Source organism: Salvelinus sp. IW2-2015, linkage group LG6.2 (assembly GCF_002910315.2).
Source record: "Salvelinus sp. IW2-2015 linkage group LG6.2, ASM291031v2, whole genome shotgun sequence".
Lineage (NCBI taxonomy): Eukaryota > Metazoa > Chordata > Actinopteri > Salmoniformes > Salmonidae > Salvelinus > Salvelinus sp. IW2-2015.
Window position 1 is genome coordinate 10229600 of NC_036846.1, and position 19476 is coordinate 10249075.

Below are 19476 nucleotides of genomic sequence, written 5' to 3' on the forward strand. Positions count from 1 at the left end.
ACAGTTGACAGTGAGAGGACGTTTCTTTTTCTGCTGAGTTTATAAGAAATACATCACACACTCACATTTGCACATGAACATGCAAACATTTAACACAGGTAGCAAACACACACACATTAACTAGTCATGTAAAAACACAACACACACACACACATAACTAGTCATGTAACAACACACACACACACACACACACACACACACCACACACACACACACACACACCACACACACACACACACACACACACACACACACACACACACACACACACACACACACACACACACACACAAACACTCCCTCTTCCACATCCTGAGCCCCCTGAGCCCAAATAGACAGGTCTCCATGGAAACACCATCCCATCATGCCACGGTACTTACAGGCGTTTGAGGTTGTCAGCCACGCTGTTGGCGTACTGTTGGTCCGTCTGCAAAACATGAGAAAACCCCCCTGAATAAAACCAAATGTTCATGCCATTGTTGTGCCATTAACAGATAGTATGGCTACAGAAAGGTATTGACATAGTATACATTCTGCTACTATGTGCACTGCAATACTGTACACACATCATGTTTTGCCTAAAATAATGTTGCCTTTGTCAGCTACAATTTTCCCTGGATCCAATATAGAATACAATTCAGTAAATGCTTTTTTATCACAACAACAACGTTACAATAATTGCGCAACGGTTCAATAGTGTTCCAAGATGGCCACCGTGGGGCTTGTGGGCTGTTCCAGTTTCTTCCCAAGTGGAATCAGCCGCTTGATGGTGTAATTATCTGGCTCAGTATGAATCCAGCATCCAGAGCTGTGATGAGGTCAGGGAGAGGATAACATGTACACACATGTATTCATCCACCAGCCAGGTTTGAGCTGGGACTACTTCTGCTTGACTACTTCCATATAGATCCATAATCAAATCTCAAAACATTGTGCTTGTTCAAGAGGATATGCCTCAGCAAAGTAATGCACAGTAACATGATGCAATACCAACTAATATTGTATAACTAACAGATAACGCCATCTTTCTTTGGCTGTTGCCCTGCCTAGTCATTCCAATCTGGAGGACCAACTCTAAAAATGTATCGGAAATGTATTGGTCATTAAACAACAAATGATTACAAATTCCCTGACTATGAATCTCCATACGGGTAGAGAGAAGGATGGAGGGAGCATCGGAAGTGGAGAGACAGGCGCAAGAGATCAGATGGCCAACAGGAAACACCTGGGATCACTTTGACCGCATCCTCTGCTTCCCAAATTAACCGTCAGAGAGAGAAATAGAGGGATGTAGGGAATACATATTATCACAATGAAAACAATATATCCTGTCACATTTGAATAAAACATTTTGTTCTGTTATTTTCAAACATTCTCTTGAAAAACAAGAGAAACCATATATTCCTTTTTCTGGTTTCCTATGTTAGCGGAAATGGTTTTGGGCCTTTGAGCAGACAGACAGTCTTGCCCAATTCCAAATCAATCCCTAAACCCTAGCCCTAGGTACTTTGTGTAGATCTGAAAATATTTTAAATAGGTATGAGGAATATACTGTGAAAATTCCATCTAGCCTATGGGACGGCCATATGAAACTAAAACCTTTCTAATCATTTCAAATCTATATGAAATGTGTAGGGGTGGACTGTAGGGTATAGAGGCAGAATTGGACATTTGAAACCGTGATTGTAAACAGTGTGCACTAGCCTGAATGCTTTCTTAGAGCTAGTCCACCAGGAAGGATAAAAGGAGGGAGGGAGAGAAAGGGGGATTTGTTTAAGCATTACTTAATCTCCCATGTCAAAGACGAAGCAAGGACTAGGGAAAGAAGGGGAGAAGTGTGTGGTGTGGTGTGTGTGTGTGTGTTTGTGTGGTGTGTGTGTGTGGTGGTGTGTGTGTGTGTGTGTTGTGTTGTTGTGTGTGTTGTGTGTGTGTGTTTTTTTGTGTGTGTGTGTGTGTGTGTGTTTGTGTGTGTGTGTGTGTGTGTGTGTGTGGTGGTGAGTGAGTGAGTGAGTGAGTGAGTGAGTGAGTGAGTGATGAGTGAGTGAGTGATGAGTGAGTGAGTGTTGATAGTGAGTGAGTGAGTGAGTGAGTGAGTGAGAGAGAGAGAGAGAAGTTGACAGAGAAAAAAGCCGAACACCTGACTGTTGTCATCTCTCCAAGATGCTGGCATGTGCTATATTAGGCTCTGTACAACACCAGACCCCCATTCCTGAGCTGTGAGACACTCCATTGGTGTATATACAATGGGTGGGTCTAATCCTGAATGGTGATTGGTTAAAAGCGCATTCCAGCCAGTGTCTATTCCACAAGTTACCACCGGCTAAATCTTTGACCTTAAATCCTATTTACTTTGTTCCATCTGACTGCGCAATCCACTGTCTCATCATCCCAGGCAGTGAAGTTATAAACTTGATCTCCACTATAAAAAGCATCTAAACATTATCTCACATTACTTTTAGACTAACATTTAGTTTTCAACAGCGGTGATTTGTTTAAACCTTGCTGTCTGTCTAGCCGACATTTGAAACATTGTTTCAATATTCAAATTCGATCTCCAACTATCCCATAGTAATGAATGTGTAGGGGTCGGGAGTCGGGACGAGAGAGAGAGAGACAGGCAGTGTTTCTCAGCCACTCAAGAATCAGCTGGCATAATTTTTATGATATATACACTGCTCAAAAAATAAAGGGAACACTAAAATAACACATCCTAGATCTGAATGAATGAAACATCTTTATAAATACTTTTTTCTTTACATAGTTGAATGTGCTGACTACAAAATCACACAAATTATCAATGGAAATCAAATTTATCAACCCATGGAGTCTGGATTTGGAGTCACACTCAAAATTCAAGTGGAAAACCACACTTCAGGCTGATCCAACTTTGATGTAATGTCCTTAAAACAAGTCAAAATGAGGCTCAGTAGTGTGTGGCCTCACGTGCCTGTATGACCTCCCTACAACGCATGGGCATGCTCCTGATGAGGTGGCGGATGGTCTCCTGAGGGATCTCCTCCCAGACCTGGACTAAAGCATCCGCCAACTCCTGGACAGTCTGTGGTGCAACGTGGCGTTGGTGGATGGAGCGAGACATGTTGTCCCAGATGTGCTCAATTGGATTCAGGTCTGGGGAACGGGCGGGCCAGTCCATAGCATCAATGCCTTCCTCTTGCAGGAACTGCTGACACACTCCAGCCACATGAGGTCTAGCATGTCTTGCATTAGAAAGAACCAGGGTCAACCGCACCGCATATGGTCTCACAAGGGGTCTGAGATCTCATCTTGGTACCTAATGGCAGTCAGGCTACCTCTGGCGAGCACATGGAGGGCTGTGCGGCCCCCCAAAGAAATGCCACCCCACACCATGACTGACCCACCGCCAAACCGGTCATGCTGGAGGATGTTCAGGCAGCAACACGTTCTCCACAGCGTCTCCAGACTCTGTCACGTCTGTCACATGTGCGTGTAACCTGCTTTCATCTGTGAAGGCACAGGGCGCCAGTGGCGAATTTGCCAATCTTGGTGTTCTCTGGCAAATGCCAAACGTCCTGCACGGTGTTGGGCTGTAAGCACAACCCCACCTGTGGACGTCGGGCCTCATACCACCCTCATGGAGTCTGTTTCTGACCATTTGAGCAGAAACATGCACATTTGTGGCCTGCTGGAGGCATTTTGCAGGGCTCTGGCAGTGCTCCTCCTAATCCTCCTTGCACAAAGGCGGAGGAAGCGGTCCTGTGCTGGTTGTTGCCCTCCTACGGCCTCCTCCACGTCTCCTGATGTACTGGCCTGTCTTCTGGTAGCGCCTCCATGCTCTGGACACTACGCTGACAGACACAGCAAACTCTCTTGCCACAGCTCGCATTGATGTGTCATCCTGGATGAGCTGCACTACTGAGCCACTTGTGTGGGTTGTAGACTCCATCTCATGCTACCACTAGAGTGAAAGCACCGCCAGCATTCAAAAGTGACCAAAACATCAGCCAGAAGCATAGGAACCTGAGAAGTGGTCTGTGGTCACCACCTGCAGAACCACTCCTTTATTGGGGGTGTCTTGCTAATTGCCTATAATTTCCACCTTTTGTCTATTCCATTTGCACAACAGCATGTGACATTTATTGTCAATCAGTGTTGCTTCCTAAGTGGACAGTTTGATTTCACAGAAGTGTGATTGACTTGGAGTTACATTGTGTTGTTTAAGTGTTCCCTTTATTTTTTTGAGCAGTGTACAAAGAAATGTCAGTTGAAAAAAGGTTAAACAAAATGAAGTGCAGCTACTTTGCAGCCTTTCCAGCTTCAGTTTGAAGTGATTGTGTTCGCTGTGTTGTTGGCTAGCTCCTCTGAACAACAGTGTCCTGACGAGAGAGCACATTTTTTATGCCAGGTGAAATCGTGCCTCCTTAGCTCATTGTTATGGATGTATCCAAATAAATGTCACTAGAAAACAGCTTAAACAAATGCAGCGACTGTTGTTATTCTGTCTGCACTGTTTGATGTAACTGTAAGTTAGCCGTAGTTGGCTAGCTAGCAAGCAAGGGATAAGAATGTTGCCAGCCAGTATGACAATGGAACATTTAGAACAAACGACTTGGTCGCGTCCATAGATACAGAACAAAAAGACTGAACAACTGGGTCACGTCTCTGGCAACCGAACCAATAGAACGAACGACCAGCCGGCTTGGGTAGCAACCCTAGATTTGTGTTGGGACTACATCTTGTGGAAGGATTAAATAGTACAAATAAATTAATCAAAATAACATTTTTTATGAAAATATGTCAATCATCATTTGAATATGTTGGTAACCCATTGCATAAAAGTGATTATGCCCTCGAAACTGGTGTTTGGAAGATATATTGGCACGGTTTGCCAGCCCTTGACTCCGTCTCTGGCCTAACAACACCCGTGCCAATATATACTCCAAACACCGGCTTTTCTGGCATTATCACTTAAATGTACCACATCCCTAGAGGTGAGAAACATGACCTCAGTGTAACGTCCGTCGTTCGAATGAGACCAAGGTGCGTGCATTTTCTTTTTAAAATGTTCCACCAAAAAAAAACAATAAACAACTCAACGAACGAAAAGCTTAGGAGTGCAACCCATGCAACAAACAATGACAAGATCCCACAACTGAAGGTGGGAAAAAGGGCTGCCTAAGTATGACCCCCAATCAGAGACAACGATAGACAGCTGCCTCTGATTGGGAACCATACTCGGCCAACAAAGAAATATAAACATAGATTTCCCAACCTAGTCACATCCTGACCTACCAAATAGAGAATTTAGAGGATCTCTAAGGTCAGGCGTGACAGTACCCCCCCAAAGGTGCGTACTCCCGGCCGCAAACCTGAACCTATAGGGGAGGGTCCGGGTGGGCATCTACCCTCGGTGGCGGCTCCGGTTTGGGACGTAGCTCCCGGTTTGGGACGCTGATCCCTCCGCTTCTGTGATACCGGACCGTGGATCGTCGCCAGAGACTCCGGACCGTGAATCGTCGCCAGAGGAACCGGACCGTGGATCATCGCCGGAGGCTCCGAACTGGGAACCGTCGCCAGAGGCTCCGGACTGGGGATTGTCGCCGGAGGCTCCGGACTGGGGAGCGTCGCCGGAGGCTCCGGACTGGGGACCGTCGCCGGATGCTCCGGACAGGGGACCGTCGCCAGAGGCTCCGGACCGGGGACCGTCGCTGCAGGCTCCTTGCCATGAATCGTCAATACAGGCTCCGGGCCACGGATCGTCACTGGAGGCTTCGTGCCCTGGATTACCACTACAGGCTCCGGGCCATGGATCATCACTGGAGGCTTCGTGCCTTGGATCATCACTGGAGGCTCCGGGCCATGGATCATNACTGGAGGCTTCGTGCCATGGATTATCACTGGAGGCTTCGTGCCATGTATCATCACTGGAGGCTTCGTGCCTTGGATCATCACTGGAGGCTCCGGGCCATGGATCATCACTGGAGGCTTCGTGCCATGGATTATCACTGGAGGCTTCGTGCCATGGATCATCACTGGAGGCTTCGAACCATGGATAATCACTGGAGGCTTCGTACTTGGAGCCGAAACAGGTCTCACCGGACTGAGGAGACGTACTGGAAGCCTGGCTGGATACCCACTTTAGCTCGGTGAGTGTGGAGAGCTGGCACGGGACGCACTGGGCTATGAAGGTGCACTGGAGGCATAGTGCGTAGAGCCGGCGCAGGATATGCTGGATCGTGGAGGCGCACTGGAGGTCTGGAGCGTAGAGCTGGCACAACGCATCCTGGCTGAATCCCCCCTGTAGCACGGCAAGTGTGGGGAGCTGGCACAGGACACACTGGGTTGTGCTGGCGAACTGAAGGCATGGTGCGCAGAACCAGATAACACGGTGCTTGACCGGTCACTCGCTCCCCACGGTAAGCACGGGGAGTTGGCTCAGGTCTGAACCCTCACTCTGCCAATCTCCCTGTGTGCCACCCCCCCCAAAATAATTTGGGGGCTGCCTCTCGTGCTTGCTTTGTTGGTTTAACTCCTCGTAACGTCGCCGTTCCGCTTTCGCTGCCTCCATCTGCTCCTTAGGACGGCGATACTCCCCGGCCCTTGTCCAGGGTCCTGCTCCATCCAGGATTTCCTCCCAGGTCCAGTCCTCCTGACCACGCTGCTTGGTCCGTTGGTAGTGGGATCTTTTGTAACGTCCGTCGTTCGAATAAGACCAAGGTGCAGCGTTGTAGGCGTACATTTTCTTTATTAAAATGTTCCACCAAAAAAACAATAAACAACTCAACGAACGAAAAGCTTAGGAGTGCAACCCATGCAACAAACAAAGACAAGATCCCACACCTGAAGGTGGGATAAAGGGCTGCCTAAGTATGATCCCCAATCAGAGACACGATAGACAGCTGCCTCTGATTGGGAACCATCAGCCAACCATCAGCCACTCGGCCAACAAAGAAATATAAACATAGATTTCCCATAGATTTCCCACCCTAGTCACACCCTGACCTACCAAGTAGAGAATTTAAAGGATCTCTAAGGTCAGGGCGTGACACTCAGATTATTCATTGAGGCTCCATTCACTAACACTGGTTGTCAAGTGCAATGTAAGGCATTCTCTGGTCGTTAGTTCTATTCGTATTGACTGCCATGTAAAGCAAAACTACCCAAGCATTGTTGATAGTTCCAGAACTTTGCAGGTTGCTAAGGCAAACAAAAATGATTGCAATGGAGGCTCTTACCTCTTGCTAGCTAGCCAACTATACAGCTAACACAATCACTTCTGACTGAAGCTGGAAAGAAAGAAAACTAGCTGCGTTTAGTTTTGTTTGACCTGTTTTTATATTGATATTTCTTTGTATATATCCATAAAAATTATGCTGATGAATGATTTCAACTAGCTGAGAAAAGCTGCCTGTCTGTCTTGTCCCGACACGCTCATTACTATGGGACAGCTTGAGATCAAATTTCAATATTGAAACAATGTTGGAGATAATGTCTAGATGCTTTTTACAGTGGAGATCAAGTTTATAAATTGCATGGCTGGGCAGATGAGACAGTAGATCTGTGGTGGTGGTAGTGGTGGTGGTGGTAGTAGTAGTAGTAGTAGTAGTAGTAGTAGTAGTACGTTGTTAGGTAATGACGTAAACCATGGCACTTTTTATTAACGTGGCCATGTGTATGTTGTCGAGTATACGATGGGCAGGATAGACAATGGGAATTCCAAACCAAATGTTGTATAATTAAGCAATAAGGCCCGGGGGGGTGTGGTATACAGCCTGGATACAGCCGTGTTATATTGGCCATATACCACAAACCTCGGAGGTGCTTTATTGATATTATACACTGGTTACTAAGTAATTTTGTGTCATACCCGTGGTATATGGTCTGATATACTTTACCAGGGCTTTCAGTCAATCAGCATTCGGGGCTCGAACAACCCTGTTTAAAATGTGCAACAGTCAAGTAGAATCCTATCTAGTACAGTGATGTAGGTACTAGCTAACCAGAGGACCAAGGCCATACAGTAATAGCCCAACTCATGGTTTACAACTCTTTCTCTAAACCTGTGCTGCAACATGCAGTCAGCAAGTTCAACTAACCCACCGCAAGACAATGGAACAAAATGGTATGCATTATATTTGTTTAGTTCTGTGTTTTATTACTGTAGTTTAGCAAATGCAACTGCTTAGAATATTCATATGGTCACACACTGACAGCAGGGGAGAGCAATACACTGGGAAGGGCGCACGCACACACACACACACACACACACACACCACACACACACACACACACACACACACACACACACACACACACACACACACACACACGCACACATCCATCACAACAGGGCTCCTTCTAGTAATGTGTCTTAAACAACCCGTTTACATGATTAGGGTTTCTTCACAATGAACTCCAGTGAACACATAGGCATATCTGTGAGGCTAGCCTGGTCGCTATCGCTAATTACCTTAGCATCGGTCATATGGGAATGATAGCTTTAGGGTTATAGGAGTTAGCGATGATTAGTGTCTAGACTATTAGGGGATCAAGAGGGGATGTGTGTGTGGTAGTGGCAGTAGCCTGGGGTAGCGTCACTCATTAGCTCTTCAGATCCCTGTCCTTTATAGATACATACAGACACACACATGAACGCGTGCGCATGCAGTCAAACATCCACGCACACATTGGGTTGGAATGGGTGGATTTCTCAATTCCCTTCTCAGGCCGTTGTATTGGGCAGTTCAATAGTGACAAATGTCTCAGTCCCTGGAGCAAAAACTTTACATGACATCAATAAGCTTCTGCCAAACATTTTAAACCAGCATCAGGAAATTGAGTCTATCATAGTTCAAGTGGGATTCAATAACATTATGAAGGGCAGCTCAGAACAGCTGAAGATGGATTTTTAAGAACAGATTGGGTCACTACTTGACACCAACAAGCGCCCCACAATATCTGGCCCTCTGTCCTCTCTAAATCATGGCACTGAACGGTTCAGCAGACTTTTCGCCCTCCATAACTGGCTACGAGACTATTGCAGCTCTGTGGGTGTCATATTTATTGACAATTTTGATACCTTCTGGAAACAAATATTTTGAGTTGGATGGGATCCACCCAAATCATTTGGGTTCCTGGATCCTTTCACAGCATTGTTGAGACAATGACTTATCAATGACCCAAGCCCAGGTCATTTAATCCCTACCATTGTGTCACTGAGTTGTCATAATGCTTCAGCAAATGTACATTATCCCAGGGGCGTTGGAAGACACAATGTAAGTAACCTAATTTATGTCCCTCTTACTGCCCTGAATGCCTCTGCTGATCCCACAGCTATTGCTTGAAGTAATCATGTGCCTATGAACCAGAGTGATACTGTTAGCAGTGAGGCGGTGTGCCCTAGTAGGAAGTCCACTGTATGCAGCTCACCCTGCACTAACATAAATAACATGAGCATGTCTACCTTCCCAGTAAAGCAATAAAAACAAGCAAGCATCCCAGAAAAGTGCTCAAAATAGTCTACGTTTACATATGTAGCTTAAGAAACAAGGTTCATGAAATCAGTCATTTGCTAGTAACAGATGATATTCATATTCTGACTATCTCTGAAACTTAGATAACACCTTTGATGATACAGTGGTAGCAATACATGGTTATAAGATCTACAGAAGGACAGAGATGCCACAGGTGGTCGTTTATATTCAGAACCACATTCCTGTAAAGCTTAGAGAGGATCTCATGTTAAATACTGTTGAAGTCATATAGCTACAGGTTGATCTGTCTCACTGTCACGTTCCTGACCTGTTTTCTCTTGTTTTGTATGTGTTTAGTTGGTCAGGGCGTGAGTTGGGATGGGCAGTCTGTGTTGTTTGTTCTATGTGGGAGTGTGATTGTTAATTAGCCTTATATGGTTCTCAATCAGGGACAGGTGTTGTTCATTTCCTCTGATTGAGAATCATATATAGGTAGGCTGTTTTCACTGTTAGTTTGTGGGTGATTGTCTTCCGTGTCTGTGTATGTCGCAGGAGGGTGGTGCTTGGAATCATTGTTATTCCTCTGTCAACCATGGTTACCTGCAAGGAAACACGTGCCGTCATCATTGCTTTGCACAAAAAGGGCTTCACAGGCAAGGATATTGCTGCCAGTAAGATTGCACCTAAATCAACCATTTATCGGATCATCAAGAACTTTAGGGAGAGCGGTTCAATTGTTGTGAAGAAGGATTCAGGGAGCCCAAGAAAGTCCAGCAAGCGCCAGGACCGTCTCCTAAAGTTGATTCAGCTGCGGGATCAGGGCACCACCAGTACAGAGCTTGCTCAGGAATGGCAGCATGCAGGTGTGAGTGTATCTGCACGCACAGTGAGGTGAAGACTTTTGGAGGATGGCCTGGTGTCAAGAAGGGCAGCAAAGAAGCCACTTCTCTCCAGGAAAAACATCAGGGACAGACTGATATTCTGCAAAAGGTACAGGGGATGGGACTGCTGAAGGACCGGGTAAAGTCCTTTTCTCTGTGAATCCCCTTTCTGATTGTTTGGTTGCATCCGGAAAAAAAGCCTTGGTCCGGAGAAGAACGAAGGTGAGCGCTACATCAGTCCTGTGTCTGCGCAAACAGTAAAGCATCCTGAGACCATTCATGTGTGGGGTTTGCTTCTCAGCCAAGGGAGTGGGTCACTCACAATTTTTCCTAAGAACACAGCCATGAATAAAGAATGGTACCAAACACATGCCTCCAGAGAGCAACTTCTCCAACGCCATCCAGGAACAGTTTGTGACGAACAATGCATTTTCCAGCATGATGGAAGGACCTTGCCATAAGGTAAAAGTGGTAACTAAGTGGCTCGGGGAAACAAAACATTGATATTTTGGGTCCATGGCCAGGAAACTCCCCCAGATCTTAATCGCATTGAGTTCTTGTGGTCAATCCTCAAGAGGAGGGTGGACAAACAAAAAACCCACAAATTCTGACAAACTCCAAGCATTTGATTATGCAAGAATGGGCTGCCATCAGTCAGGATGTGGCCCAGAAGTTAAATGACAGTATGTCAGGGCGGATTGCAGAGGTCTTGAAAAAGAAGGGTCAACACTGCAAATATTGACTCTTTGCATCAACTTCATGTAATTGTCATAAAAAAGCCATTTAACACTTATGAAATGCTTGTAATTATACTTCAGTATTCCATAGTAACATCTGACAAAATAATCTAAAGACACTGAAGCAGCAAACTTTGTAAAAATGTATATTTGTGTCATTCTCAAAACTTTTGGGCCACGACTGTACCAGAAATTAATAATATGCTAACATTAATAATGAACATGTCATTCTCTCCTGGCTCACAGTGTAGAAGAGATTGACTTCATCACTACTTGTATTTGTGAGAAGTATTGACATGTTGAATGCACCACCCATGCAATCCTCACAAGACATGCCACCAGAGGTCTCTTCGTCTCACCAGAGGTCTCTTCACAGTCCCCATGGAACTCTATACACATCAAGTAACTCATGCAAGCAGTAAAATTGTGATTTAAAAACAGAATAAAAATACACCTTAATGGAACAGCGGGGAATGTGAAAGCAAACACAAACGTAGTCACAGACACATGCATACACACACGATAACATACGCACTATACACACACGTACACATGGATTTGGTGTTGTAGATATGTGGTAGCAGAGTAGGGGCCTGGGGGCACCACACTTTATCTGTTGTTAAATCTGTTGTGAATGTATTGTAATGTTTCTAAAATTGTATAACTGTCTTCAATTTTGCTGGACCCCAAGGAAGAATAGCTCCCTTGGCACAGCTAACGGAGATCCTTAATAAAATACATGTGGAAATACACTCCCACACACACACACACACACACACACACACACACACACACACACACAAACAGACACAGAGTTCACTGAATAACTTCACAAGCTCCTGAAGGGACTACAGAGGGCAGAGACGTCATAGCAGAACACAAACATGTCTGGTTTTATCTCACCTCAGCTATGAAGACCACAATGACACAGTCCTCCTTCTCTGCCGCACTGAGCTCTGTCATCAGAGAGCTGAGGGTGTCCGTCAGGTACGAGTGGACCTCCCTCTTCACACTGGGCACGCCCATCACGATCGACACTGTGACAGACACACACACAGACCGATCACAGTCAGTACAGGGAGGGAAGGAACCAATGATGTGCTAGATTGGGTGGAATGAGCCAGTCAGTATATATTTCACAACAGAGACAGAATCACTTGTTTTTTGAAGAGAGGGGGAAGAAGAGAGGGTGAGAAAGAAAGCTAACTAGATGAGGAGAGAGATAAATGAAAGAAGAGCTGGAGGGAGTAGGGGTAGGGGAGAGTAGTTGAAGGACTTACAAGCACAATAGTACAATGTTGTCAACACATTCTGCACATCCGTGAAAAATAACAATGCCCTGCAATGACTGATCAAATGCAAGAGAATAATAAATAGTCAAGGCCAAACTACAATTCAGGTATTTTTACCAACTTCCCATTCTCATAGGGAGGAAGTCCAAATCAATAGCCGTGTTTGTGCAGCAACAGTTGATTCTACAACCCTGTACTCTTCCTCACCCTCCCCTCCTCTCCCATTGTGAGCTAACATAAGTAGACCCTAGTGGCCGTCTTCTCCATTTACTACGCCGATAAAACGTACTGCAATTACTAGAGGGGAGCTAGCGGTAAAGTCCTGGCTCGCGCTCTACAAGGTACCCTCATGGACGTGGCCCGCGTAATCCATTTAGATGGGGTTTGGTGGCCTAAACGTAAATCACACACACACACACAGATTAATTATTGGCCCCTTTGAGAGTCTAGCTGGCTGTCTGGAGAGTTTGGACGGCCTCTCCAGGGGAGTGGAGGTTTATGGGGTGGGGGTTAGGAGGCTCGCTCCCCAGGGAGGGAGAAGTCTAGCTGGGCTACTGGTACAGCCACAGTGGGGCAGAGAGCCAGAGAGGGAGGTGATGAAGGGAGAAATAACCAATGCTGGACAGAGAGCCAGAGAGGGAAGTGATGAAGGGAGAAATAACCAATGCAGGACATAGCACAATAGTACTGTTGTCAGAGGAAGGGTGGGAAGAGGTGGAACTAGGAAAGGATGGGGATGAACGTGTGTGTGTGTGTGTGTGTATGTGTGTGTGTGTGTGTACTGACCACCGGTGCGTCCCTGGCCCACGTGCACAGCAGGCTGCAGGCTGCTCTCCTTCGCAAGGAGATGGGGCAGGTGATGGAAGATACTGGGCAGCTGGAGGACATTCTTACTGGTCGTCACGTTCCACAGCTTCAGCTTGGTCTCATCTATCACACAACGAATACATGCACACACCACACACACGGACGAATGCACGCACACAGACGCGGAGCGCGCACACACATTTTTTTTTATACACACGAATACACACACAAACACACAGGGGTCGGAAGAGGGTCAAAATTCAAAAATCTGATTTGTTATGACTGGTTATGACAAGCTCTGACTACCTTCAACTGGTTCTGAATAGCGCTGGCTGGTTTTGATTGGTTCAAATGAGTAACTCCTCTTACCAGATAGGCTGGCCCAGGTGCGATTGATGTCCCTAAGGGCCTGCTTTTCAGCGATGGCCCTCTTGATCTCGTCCAGCACCAGGTTGAGCTCCTTGGATCGCTTCAGGTTCTCCTGCTCGGCAGAGTGCAGACGCTCTCTCAGGGCCAGAAACTCTCGCTGGTAAATGTCCACCACATCACCTACAGAGAGAGGAGGGAGAGTGGTTTGTTAAATAAAAGTGTTAGAGTTCTCTTGAATCTTATTAACTTTCTTCTGTGATTTGCAAATTTGCATAATATTACATGGTTTCGACTCCTTGAAGGCCAATACATTCACTGCTCGTTTCATGCAAATAAAGCATGTTAGAATTGGAATTTAAGATAGAGAGATGAGAGAGCCCTACAACAAAGAACATATAGCAAAACCATATAAATGATCAAATACAAATCTTAGAATTAACTATTAAAAACTAACAGAACCCACTGGACTCTCCAATTACATTGAATGAACTACAGGACAAAATATAAACTCTCCAACTCAAAAAAGTTGTGTCGTTGATGGTATCCTAAATGAAATTATAAAATATACAGACCACAAATTCCAATTGGCTATACTTTAAGACTTTAACATCATCCTTAGCTCTGGCATCTTCCCCAATATTTGGAACCAAGGACTGATCACCCCAATCCACGAAAGTGGAGACAAATTTGACCCCAATAACTACTGCGGGATATGCGTCAACAGCAACCTTGGGAAAATCCTCTGTATTATCACTAACAGCAGACTCATCTATTTCCTCAGGGAAAACAATGTACTGAGCAAATGACAAATTGGCTTTTTACCAAATTACTGTACGACAGACCATGTATTCACCCTGCACACCATAATTGTCAAAGGAACAAAACAAAACAAAGCAAAGTCTTCTCATGCTTTGTTGATTTAAAAAAAGCTTTAGACTCAATTTGGCATGAGGGTCTGCAAAACAAATTGATGGAAAGTGGTGTTGGGGGAAAAACATACGACATTATAAAATCCATGTACACAAACAAGTGTGCAGTTAAAATTGGCAAAAATCACACACATTTCTTTCCACAGGGCCGTGGGGTGAGACAGGGATGGAGCTTAAGCCCCACCCTCTTCAACATATATATCAACGAATTGGCGAGGGCACTAGAACAGTCTGCTGCACCCGGCCTCACCCTACTATAATCCAAAGTAAAATGTCTACTGTTTTCTGATGATCTGTCCCCAACCAAGGAGGGTCTACAGCAGCACCTAGATTTTCTGCACAGATTCTGTCAGACCTGGGCCCTGAAAGTAAATCTCAGTAAGACCAAAATAATGGTGTTCCAAAAAAGGTCCAGTTTCCAGGACAACAAATACAAATTCCACCTAGACACTGTTGCCCTAGAGCACACAAAATCTATACATACATCGGTCTAAACATCAGTACCACAGGTAACTTCCACAAAGCTGTAGACGATCTGAGAGACAAGGCAAGAAGGGCCTTCTATTCCATCAAAAGGAACATAAAATTCAACATACCAATTAGGATCTGGCTAAAAATACTTGAATCAGTTATAGAACCCATTGCCCTTCATGGTTGTGAGGTCTGTGGTCCGCTCACCAACCAAGAATTCACAAAATGTGAGAAACACCAAATTGAGATTCTGCATGCAGAATTTTGAAAAAATATCATGTGTACAACGTAAAACACCAAATAATGCATGTAGAGTAGAATTAGGCTGATACCCGCTAATTATCAAAATACAGAAAAGATTTCTACAGCCTTCCATAACAAAGACATCACCTACAGAGAGATGAACCTGGAGAAGAGTCCCCTAAGCAAGCTGGTCCTTGGGCTCTCTTCACAAACACAAACAGACCCCACAGAGCCCCAGGAAAGCAACACAATTAGACCCAACCAAACCATGAGAAAACAAAAAGATAATTATTTGACACATTGGAAAGAATCAACAAAAAAACATAGCAAACTAGAATGCTATTTGGCCCTAAACAGAGAGTACACAGTGGCAGAATACCTAACTACCGTGACTGACCCATACTTAAGGAAAGCTTTTACTATGTACAGACTCAGTGAGCATAGCCTTGCTATTGAGAAAGGCCGCCGTAGGCAGACCTGGCTCTCAAGAGAAGACAGGCTATGTGCACACTGCTCACAAAATGAGGTGGAAACTGAGCTGCACTTCCTAACCTCCTGCCAAATGTATGACCATATTAGAGACACATATTTCCCTCAGATTACACAGATCCACAAAGAATTCGAAAACAAATCCAATTTTGAAAAACTCCCATATCTACTGGGTGAAATACCACAGTGTGCAATCACAGCAGCAAGATGTGTGACCTGTTGACACAAGAAAAGGGCAACCAGTGAAGCACAAACATCATTGTAAATACAACCTATATTCATGTATATTTATTTTTCCGCTTTGTACTTGAACTATTTACACATCATTACAACACTGTATATAGACATATGCCATTTGAAATGTCTTTATTACTTTTGTACCTTTTGTAAATGTAATGTTCACTGTAAATTTGTATTGTTTATTTAACTTTTGTTTATTATCTATTTCACTTGCTTTCGCAATGTAAACATATGTTTCCCTTGCCAATAAAGCCCTTAAATTGAGAGAGAGAGAGAGAGAGAGAGAGAGTGAGAGTGCGAGAGAGCGTGAGACCAGACCATGAGAAAGAGCGAGAGTGAGGGAGGAAAGATACAGGAAACAGGTGGAGAATGAGAGTCAGTTGACACAAACACATAGACTACACACCACAACCATAAACGTCACCCTATTGCATCTTTACATGTTCTTTACCCGGCATACAGAGAGAACACATGGACAACATAGGACAGTCCTTCCTTGGTGACTTTATGTAGCTTTTAAAGCAGTGTTTTACTGTGGTCCTGCTGGAGCACTTTTCAAGTCATTACCCATCTTAACAGCTTGATCAATAGGCACTATGGCCTGGACTGATACGTATCGATCATAGTGGACGAATCACCTCAATGAACCCACAGATTGTTGGCCGAAGCGACAGATGCCTGGTCCCAGGCCTGTGTGTGCTGTCTTGCCAACTCCTTTAGTGTGACGATGACCACAGTAGTTGCCAGGTCTAGAGGACATGTTACTGTAGTTGGTATAACGCTGATGTAGAATGGTAACATCTCTGTCATGAGGCTAGTTTAATGTGTAATCTTGACTTAATAGATAGTGTTAACAGTCTCGACAGCTACACAACCTGAGAGCAAAATAGATTTTCTCTGAATCTTGTGCGCATTACATTATAAGGCTGAGTATATCTCCATCACAGGAGGCTGGTGGCACCATCATTGGGGAGGACGGGCTTGTGGTAATGGCTGGAGTGGAATGAGTGGAATGGTATCAAATACAGCAAACATGGTTTCCATGTGTTTGATGTCATTCCATTTGCTCCGTTCCAGCCATTATTATGAGCCATCCTCCCCTCAGCAGCCTCCACTGATCTCCTAGACATTGAACAGGCATATCTAGGTATGGATTAGTGGTAAGATAGAGTTCTGTAATAGAACACAAATGTAATAGAAAGGTAAAATAAATGCTTGTGAGATTCTTGTGAGCTAAACATGAAGGTGGTCTCTACAGTCATAAATCTACTAGGAACGGGACAGATTGTCAAGGTCAGAACTACTAGTCTCATAATAGCATACGAATAACATAATACATATATTTAACGACATGTTGCAAGGATATTCTGTGAACAACAGAGTATGATATAAATCTGCTATGGACAGCCTCAAAAGTAATGGACTACACAGGGTGCCATTTTGGGAAGCAGAGCAGGTGTTTCCAGGTCACAGACCTCCCTCTCTAAGCTGATCTCACTCATATTCCTCCCCTCCTCTATTCCACCTTCCTTTTTCTCATTATTCCTCTTCCCGTTGCTCTCTAATAAAAGAGAGCAGGGTTATACTGCTGCTGCTCGCTACTCTATGCTAGATGCCCCTCTCTCAAACTGAACACAACACACACACGACACACACACACACAAACACACACACGAGCCACCACACACACACACACACACACCCACACACACACACCCACACAACACACACACACACACACACACACACACACACCACACACACACAACACACACAACCACCACACACACACACACACACACACACACACCACACAACATGCCCACGCATGGTTACCCAACAGCACTAGATATGCATACACACCACCTTGTATGGACACACACCACAGACACAACACACAACACACACAGGACACGTACAGCTCTGCAATCCGTCAAATTGAAGCAGGGGAGAGAGAGAGAGACGAGAGAAGAGAATGACGAGAAAAATGAAAGAGAAGAACAGAGCAGAAGAAGAAGACAGAGAGAGAGAGAGAGCAGAAAAAAAGCGAAATCTCAGGAAACATGGGACTCATGTTTCACTAATGCTATCTGAACCTAAACCCCGGCGTAATCCCTGACATCACCTAGCCCTGATGCACGTTAACCGTACAGCAACCCAGACTTGAGATGGGACAGCAGGGACTTTCTGTAATGTATTGTACACACCTACTGAGAGGCAGTCAAAATTCAAACAAAATTATCATCAAAAAAGGGAACAGGGGTGGAATAGCCGTCTATGCTGACAGCTATGGTGGAACTTGTTTTTGAGACAAAGTTCTTTCGCTCTCGGGAATTGTGTCACGCCTATACACTTCTTGTGGAAATTAGGGAGGAAAGTAGGGAGGAAAGTGGGGAGGAAATTAGAGAGGAAATTAGGGAAGAAAGTAGAGAGGAGAGTAGAGAGGAGAGTGGGGAGAGGAAAGTGCCAGGAGAGAGATGAAAGTGTAGAAGAGAGATAGAGTGTCTAATAGCATGAAGCTGGGGAAACAGTGTTTAAATCCTGCTGTGGCCACGGACATGATGACACACAGGCTCAACACCTAAGTTTGGCTCTCTAAAGCATTGATAGTATTAGGGGCTGCTAGGGGGCGATGTCGACATATTGCAACACTGTGTTAAGATTATTTCTCCTATTCCCCTCTCTATCGGTGGTTCTCACTCCCTCTCTTCTGCTCTCCATCAGTCTTGCTCTCTCCGTCAGTCTTGCTCTCCCAGTCTGTCTTGCTCTCCCAGTCTGTCTTGCTCTCGCTGTCTGTCTTGCTCTCGCTGTCTGTCTTGCTCTCGCTGTCTGTCTTGCTCTCTCAGGTCCATCTCTCTTGTTTTCTCGAGTGTGGCAAAACCCCAAAGAGACAGCACGAGCAATCACTCAGAGAATGCCTTGCCAAAATGTGGTATGATGAAGAAGATTGTGTGTGTCTATGTTTGTGTGTGTGTGAGTATGTTACCATACTCTGAGGTTGTGTGCGATTTGTGGACCCCAGGAAGAGTAGCTGCTGCTTTTGCAATAGCTAATGGGGATCCTAATAAAATACCAAATACCAATTTGCGTAGATGCAGATAAAGACAGAAAGAGAGGAAGCTAACGCTCCCACACAAAATCTCTGCCAGGTCACCCGTGATACAAGTCAGTATTCGACGTCCATCCATGTCTTGAGGACATCGGGAGATGACGTGGGAACCGAAACGTTTGAGTAACATGGATGAACGTCTAATTTTGGCATGAGACCGTGAGAGCTAGTTGCAAAATCTAGTCACACACACATACACACACTTCCCCCATCCTAATGTGGAGTTTTAATTATCATTCTGCATAATTATTTATCTCCTGTATCTTAATGATGTTAATCACTGGACGGTTGTGTATTAAGTGATTACAGAGCCCATCTAGATGGGTGGCAGCATTCTGCATCGCTGCAAAACAATAAGGAACATTATGCATAATGCATGGCTCTGGAATATATTACACTATGCAAAGGACTAACCTCATCAAGACGGCTTGAGGACACCTTTGAAAAGATGTTGTTC

The 19476-nt window shown here is 44.9% G+C and overlaps 1 protein-coding gene across 1 annotated transcript in view; it reads right to left on the minus strand.

Annotated features, from left to right (window-relative positions):
* Positions 1–19476, minus strand: part of LOC111965815 (alpha-1,3-mannosyl-glycoprotein 4-beta-N-acetylglucosaminyltransferase B-like) — a 191489-nt gene that overhangs the window by 94755 nt on the left and 77258 nt on the right. Inside the window, 4 exon segments of the mRNA XM_023990142.1 lie at positions 379–427; positions 11974–12107; positions 13149–13292; positions 13539–13718. Of these exon segments, the coding sequence (XP_023845910.1) occupies positions 379–427; positions 11974–12107; positions 13149–13292; positions 13539–13718 (507 nt within the window).